The 7,224-nt window shown below is 52.2% G+C and overlaps 1 protein-coding gene across 1 annotated transcript; it reads left to right on the top strand.

Annotated features, from left to right (window-relative positions):
- The first annotated feature begins 1,265 nt into the window (after nt 1-1,265).
- On the top strand, nt 1,266-5,931 carry LOC133751356 (uncharacterized). The gene is made up of 2 exons (XM_062181357.1): nt 1,266-3,090; nt 5,893-5,931. The coding sequence occupies exon 1, from the start codon at nt 1,405-1,407 to the stop codon at nt 3,088-3,090; it is 1,686 nt and encodes a 561-aa protein (XP_062037341.1). The 5' UTR covers nt 1,266-1,404; the 3' UTR covers nt 5,893-5,931.
- The last annotated feature ends 1,293 nt before the right edge of the window (nt 5,932-7,224 follow it).

Genomic DNA, 7,224 nt, shown 5'->3' with positions numbered 1-7,224 from the left:
TAAAAAATCTGAGAAGACTAAAATCATTATAAATATCTTACTGGTCACGATGAAATGAAACTGGAAGTTGGTTAATAGAAAACAGGAAAATTCACAAGTACATTGCAATTACATAACACATTCTTAAACAAATACTGGGCTAAAGAATATATCAAAAAGAAAATCAGAAGATATTTTGAGATTAAAAACACAACATGCCAAAACTTATAAGTGTAGGAAAAGCAGTATTAAGAGAAGGCTTTTTAACATTTTATTTCAGAGTAATTTTAAATTTACAAAGAAAAAAATGTGAGGTAGTAATACAACAATTTCACATATACCCTTCACTCCATCTCTCCTGTTAATAACTTGCATCAGTAGGTTTGTCACAACTAAGGAACCAAATCCAGCTGAAGGACCCTTATGGGGGAGAGGGACAAGAAATTAGGCCTGGGCAAATATCAGGGGCTTCTTAAGAGGTTAGATGTTCCCCAGAGTCTAGCGGGCAGGACGTTCTCTGGAAAGGAAAAGTCAATCCCCTTCAGAGAACCTCTAGGCACGCCCAGAGCAGAAATGCCCCTCCCCTCCAGGAAACCTCTAGGCACGCCCAGAGCAGAGCTGCCCCTCCCTTCGGAGGGTCTCTAGGCGCACACTTATGATGTCACTGCGACCGGCCAATCCTGTAACACCTCAGCACTCTCGCTTAGCACACTCCCTCAGCATTCTCCGGTATGCTAATTGTCCCTCCGAACCAACCAATCCCGTGCCACCTCTGCATTTTATACCAGCACTCTCCACCAGCATTCTTCGCCAGCATTCTCCCATATGCTAACGGTCCCTCTGAACTGACCAATCCTATGCATGCGTTAGGAATATGCTAATTCGTTGCCTATATAACCTGTGTGAAACTGCCGCTCAGGGCTCCTCACTGCCTGAGGTGGGGGCCCGTTTGCGCAAACGTACAATAAATACCTCATGCTTTTTGCATCAACTGGTTTGGAGTCTGGATTTTTGGGCGTCCTCTCGAGCAAGTGGGCATCTCTACTACTGAGAGGTCCAACATTTGGCGCCCAACGTGGGGCTTGAGGTCGCCCTCAGACCCATTCTCTGCAGGACCAGTTGGAGGTATAATTAAGTGTTCTCTGTTTGTTGTTCTTCGTCTTCAGTATTCTGACTGGCCAGTACCTGACCTGACTCTGTGAGACCAGTGGGGGAGGCAGGCGTGCCCAGCAACCCCTGGTCCGTTCCCCGGAGGACGCTCCAGTCTGTGAGACCAGTAGGGGAAACCCTCGGTCCGTTCCCCCGGGTCACGCTCCCGGGGTGGTCTGGAGGTGGGTCGGAGACCAAGTCTCCCTCCTTCCCGGGGAGGGCTGGTCAGGCAGCCGCTCCCAAAAATAGCGCAATAGCGTTCGATTTGTCCTAGCCATGTGGTTTGTCTTGCTTACTGTATATGTCTGTGCATTGGCTGTTCTTTTTGTTTGGGCTGAAATCCTTATACGCATGGGTCAACAAATAACCACCCCTTTAAGTCTCACTCTAGATCACTGGAAGGACGTTCGAGAACGCGCGCGCCACCTCTCAGTGGAGGTTAACAGGAAACAATGGGCAAAATTCTGTTCCTCAGAGTGGCCGGCCTTCGAGGTCGGCTGGCCAAGGAACGGCACTTTTAACCTCGATATTATTTTACAGATTAAGGAGCGAATCTTTCAGCCAGGATCCGATGGACACCCTGATCAGGTGCCCTACATTACCACGTGGGAGGATCTTTCACGTAACCCCCCTCCCTGGATAGAACCCTTCTCCTTCCCGACGGAGCCCATACGGACCCCGATACCCCCTCCTCCTATCCCGGTTGTGCCAACCTCCTCCCTATACCCTCTGAAGGAGATTCGAGATCCAAAACCTGACAAGCCACCGGTTCTTCCGGCTGATCAGGACTTTCTGCTCTTTGACTCTCCCCCACCCTATCTTCCCAGCCAGCCTGCTCCCCCGCAGGAACCCCCACAACAACCAGAGCGGGATGTGCAACCTTCTGCACCATCCCCTGATTCCACGAGGGCAGGGGAAGAAGTCTCAGCGCCTTCCCCGCCCTCCAGCCGCCTGCGCCTCCGTCGGGGGCAGGCAGGGGGCTCGGGAAGCGTCTGGACTTCGCAGGCTTTTCCTCTTCGCTCGGTGGCTGGCCAGATGCAGTACTGGTCATTTTCTGCTTCCGATCTTTACAATTGGAAAACCCATAACCCCTCTTTCTCTCAAGACCCCCAGGCTCTGACTGGGCTGATCGAGTCAATTTTATTGACTCATCAGCCCACCTGGGATGATTGTCAGCAGCTTCTGCAGACCCTCCTCACTACTGAGGAAAAGCAGCGCGTCTACTTTGAGGCACGGAAAAACGTCCCTGGAGCAGATGGCCGACCGACCCTACTGCCAAACGAAATCGAGGAGGCGTTTCCCTCAACCCGTCCTGATTGGGACTACACCACCGTTGCTGGTAGGGAGCGACTTCGTCTTTACCGCCAGATTCTCCTTGCGGGTCTCAGAGGGGCTGGAAAGCGCCCCACCAATTTGGCCAAGGTACGTGCAGTAGTGCAGGGGGCTGAGGAAACGCCGGCAGGCTTCCTAGAAAGATTAATGGAAGCCTACCGTATGTACACCCCGTTTGACCCCCTGGCAGAGGACCGGCAGGGAGATGTAATCATGTCCTTTATAGGACAGTCAGCGCCGGACATCCACAATAAATTGCAGCGGCTAGAGGGGCTTCAGGGATATACTATACAAGATTTAATGAAGGAGGCAGAAAAGATTTACAACAAAAGGGAGACCCGAGAGGAGAAGGAGGAAAGGATCCGCAAGGAGCAGGAGGAAAGGGAAGACAAAAGAGACAAAAGACGTAATCGAGAGCTTAGTAAAATTTTGGCCACCGTAGTGCAGGATATAGAAAGGAGTAGACCAGGACAGAATAGGGACTTGGGAGACAAACGAAAGCCTCGGGTGGAAAGAGATCAATGTGCCTATTGTAAAGAAAGAGGACACTGGGTCAAAGACTGCCCAAAGAAAACACAGGGACCAAAGAAGAGACCAGTTCCAATCCTGTCCCTGGAAGAAGACGACTAGGTGAGTCAGGGCCAGGAGCCCCCCCCCCCCCCCGAGCCCAGGATAACCCTTGAAGTGGGGGGCAGACCGGTAACCTTCCTGATTGACACGGGAGCCCAGCACTCGGTACTGACTTCAGAAAAAGGGCCTTTAAGCTCCAAGACTTCCTGGGTTCAGGGGGCAACTGGAGGGAAGTTATGTCGCTGGACAACCAATCGAGAGGTCCAGTTAAGTACAGGACTTGTGACACACTCGTTCTTACTAGTGCCAGACTGCCCCTACCCCCTCCTGGGCAGGGACCTACTCTCGAAGGTAGGAGCCCAAATTCACTTCCATGAGAAAGGAGCTACCATCACAGACTCAGGAGGGCGGCCCCTCCAGGTATTAACACTACGCTTGGAGGACGAACACCGATTATTCGAGAGGCCCTCGTCCACCATGGCTCCCCTGGACCCCAAGTGGCTCACAGATTTTCCTCAGGCCTGGGCAGAGACTGCGGGAATAGGGTTGGCCGTCAACCGGCCTCCCTTGATCATAGATCTGAAGCCCACAGCCATTCCCGTGTCAGTTCGTCAATATCCGATGGGCAAGGAAGCTAAGAAAGGTATCCGGCCACATATCCAGAGACTGTTACACCTAGGCATTTTAAAACCTTGTCGTTCACCTTGGAACACCCCCCTACTACCAGTAAAGAAGCCTGGTACGGGTGACTACCGCCCGGTACAGGACTTGCGGGAGGTTAACAGGAGAACGGAGGATATGCATCCCACAGTGCCCAACCCCTACAATCTGCTAAGTACCTTGCCTCCGACCCACGTATGGTACACTGTGTTAGATCTAAAAGATGCATTCTTTTGTTTAAGACTGAGCCCTCAGAGCCAATCCATCTTTGCTTTTGAGTGGAAAGACCCAGAGACCGGGTTTTCAGGACAACTCACCTGGACAAGGTTGCCCCAAGGATTTAAAAACTCGCCTACCTTGTTTGATGAAGCTCTGCACCTAGATTTGGCCGACTTCCGAGTCAACCATCCGGACCTGGTCCTCCTGCAATATGTGGACGACCTCCTCCTTGCCGCTGAAACTGAGCAGGACTGCCTAAAAGGTACCGGGGCCCTGCTACAGAGACTGGGGGAATTGGGCTATCGAGCCTCCGCGAAAAAGGCCCAAATATGTCAGAAACAGGTGGCCTACCTAGGCTACCTCCTAGAAGGAGGGCAACGGTGGCTGACAGAGAGCCGAAAAAGGGCGGTTGCTCTAATTCCACCCCCCACCGATGCCAGAAAGATGCGGGAATTCCTCGGGAGTGCGGGATTCTGCCGCCTTTGGATTCCTGGGTTTGCGGAGCTGGCAGCCCCATTGTACCCCCTCACGAAGTCCAATGCTCCCTTTCAATGGAGAGAAGAACAACAGCGGGCGTTTGACAACATAAAAAAGGCCCTATTGTCAGCCCCAGCCCTGAGCCTCCCTGATATGACCAAGCCCTTCACATTATACGTGGATGAGAACAAGGGATTGGCGAAGGGAGTGCTAACACAAATGCTTGGACCCTGGAAAAAGCCGGTGGCATACTTTTCAAAAAAACTAGACAATGTAGCGGCCGGCTGGCCTCCGTGCCTCCGCATGATAGCGGCCGTGGCAGTTCTGGTAAAAGACTCGGACAAATTGACTCTAGGCCAACCTCTCACCGTAGTGGCACCTCATGCTGTGGAGACAGTTATCCGACAGCCACCAGATTGGTGGCTCTCAAATGCTCGGATAACTCATTACCAGACTATGTTATTAAACTCAGAGCGGGTCCGGTTTGGGACTGCCACCTCTTTAAACCCGGCCACCCTGCTCCCGGAACTGGGGCCCCAGGCCCAGGTAATCCATAACTGTCACCAAATCCTGGCTGAGGCCCACAGCACCCGAAAAGACCTAACCGACCAGCCTCTGCCGGATGCCGAAATGACCTGGTTCACGGATGGGAGCAGCTTTCTACAGAACGGTGAGCGGAGGGCTGGGGCAGGGTGGTGGATGGAAAAACTGTTATCTGGTCAAGTGCCTTAAAGCCTGGAACTTCTGCTCAAAAAGCCGAGCTCATAGCCTTAACTCAAGCTTTAAAACTGGCACAAGACAAAAAGGTCAACATTTACACAGACAGTCGGTATGCATTCGCCACTGCCCATATACATGGGGAGATATACCGGCTAAGGGGCCTCTTAACCTCGGCAGGCAAGGACATTAAAAATAAGCAGGAAATCCTAGATCTTCTACAGGCCCTGTTCCTGCCCAAAAGGTTGAGTATAATCCATTGCCCCGGGCACCAACGAGGAGACGACCCCGTAGCAAGGGGAAACAGGATGGCAGACGAGGCCGCTAGGGCGGCAGCCCTGAGCCAACAGGTGCTCCCGTTAAAGACAACTGAGCCCACCCAAGTATCGAGGGAACCACCTTTCCTCTATTCGGACCAAGACTTAGATACGATCCAGCGGCTCGGTGCAGAGTATGATGAACAAATAAGGGTTTGGAGGCTCGGAGAAAAAATAGTCCTGCCACACCAATTGGCTAAAGAAATAATTACCAGCCTCCATCAATGGACTCATTTGGGACACAAAAAACTAAAAGCAGCCTTACAGGAAGATAGGCAGTCTTATTACATCCCCGGACTTGACTCTTTAGTCCAGCAGGTGACTGAATCCTGTGTTCCGTGTGCCAAGGTAAATGCCAGACACCTCAAGCTCCCGGAGGGAGCTAGGGTAAGAGGAGACCGACCAGGAATCAACTGGGAGGTCGATTTCACTGAGATAAGACCGGGCAGTTATGGGAATAAGTATCTTCTAGTTTTTGTAGACACCTTCTCCGGATGGACTGAGGCATTCCCCACAAAACGGGAAACCGCCCAGGTGGTCGTCAAGAAGATCATAGAGGAGATCTTCCCCCGGTTCGGCTTGCCTAAGGTAATCGGGTCCGACAATGGCCCAGCGTTTGTCTCCCAGGTAAGTCAGTTGGTGGCCAAAGCATTAGGCATAAATTGGAAATTGCACTGTGCCTATAGACCCCCAAAGTTCAGGACAGGTAGAAAGGATGAACAGAACAATTAAAGAGACCCTAACCAAATTAGTGTTGGAGACTGGCGTTAAAGACTGGGTCCAACTCCTCCCTATGGTGTTGTTCCGGGTCCGAAACACGCCCTCTCATTGCGGGCTGACACCATACGAAATCCTTTATGGAGGGCCCCCACCAGTAGCAGGCTTGCTTGACCTTGCCAGTGACTCCGTTGCCGATGCCCCTAAGTTACAGGCCCGGTTGAGAGCGCTCCAGATCATCCAGAACCAGGTCTGGAAACCTCTTGCAGCAGCCTACCAACCCAAGACGACAACTATCCCACATCCTTTCCAAATCGGTGATGCCGTGTATGTCCGAAAACACCAATCTAAGACTCTAGAGCCCCGGTGGAAAGGCCCTTTCACTGTGCTGTTGACAACTCCCACCGCTCTCAAGGTCGACGGAATCGCTGCTTGGGTCCACGCCTCACACGTGAAGCGAGCACCACCTCCCCAGGGCCCCAAGGATCCGGATAGACCAGCCAAATGGAAGCTCCAGCGCACTCAGAACCCACTCAAGCTAAGACTTTCAAAAACTGTTTAATATTTGTGATGTTCCTGGCCTTTCCCCATTGTTTTTCCAATCCCCATGCTCCACAATTGTTAACGTGGGAAGTAATTTCCTCCACAGGACGGGTGGCCTGGTCTGCTAGTGGGTTACATACCCCCGGGGCATGGTGGCCCACCTTATACCCGGACGTATGTCAACTGGTTACTGGGTTAGATACCTGGGATGTACCTGACCAGGATAATTTGACAAAAATCCCTGAAAATAGTCTTAACTATTGGGGCGTGTATGGCTCCCAGTCCCCAGTCAGTGGGACCCAACCCAGTCCAGTAAGAACAGAGTTCCCTCCCTCCAGTGAGGCAGGCTCTCCCCAGGCCACCCCTCTTGCCAGCCACCCTTTCGCCTAGCTTGGCAAGTTTAACTCCAAACGCTTCAAGCCCCCGTACAACCGGACAGCGGCTGTTTAACCTTTTGACAGGGGCCTTTCTGGCCCTCAACCAGACCAATCTGGAGCTGACCAAGTCCTGTTGGCTATGCCTAGCCCCAGGTCCACCTTATTAC

The sequence above is a fragment of the Lepus europaeus genome, chromosome 22 (assembly GCF_033115175.1).
Source record: "Lepus europaeus isolate LE1 chromosome 22, mLepTim1.pri, whole genome shotgun sequence".
NCBI classification, from domain to species: Eukaryota; Metazoa; Chordata; class Mammalia; order Lagomorpha; family Leporidae; genus Lepus; species Lepus europaeus.
This window is presented reverse-complemented; position numbering and strand designations above follow the sequence as displayed.

What these genes read in the sequence shown, in the direction of transcription:
- LOC133751356 (XM_062181357.1), top strand. Translation starts at nt 1,405, where the DNA reads ATGTGGTTTGTCTTGCTTACTGTATATGTCTGTGCATTGGCTGTTCTT.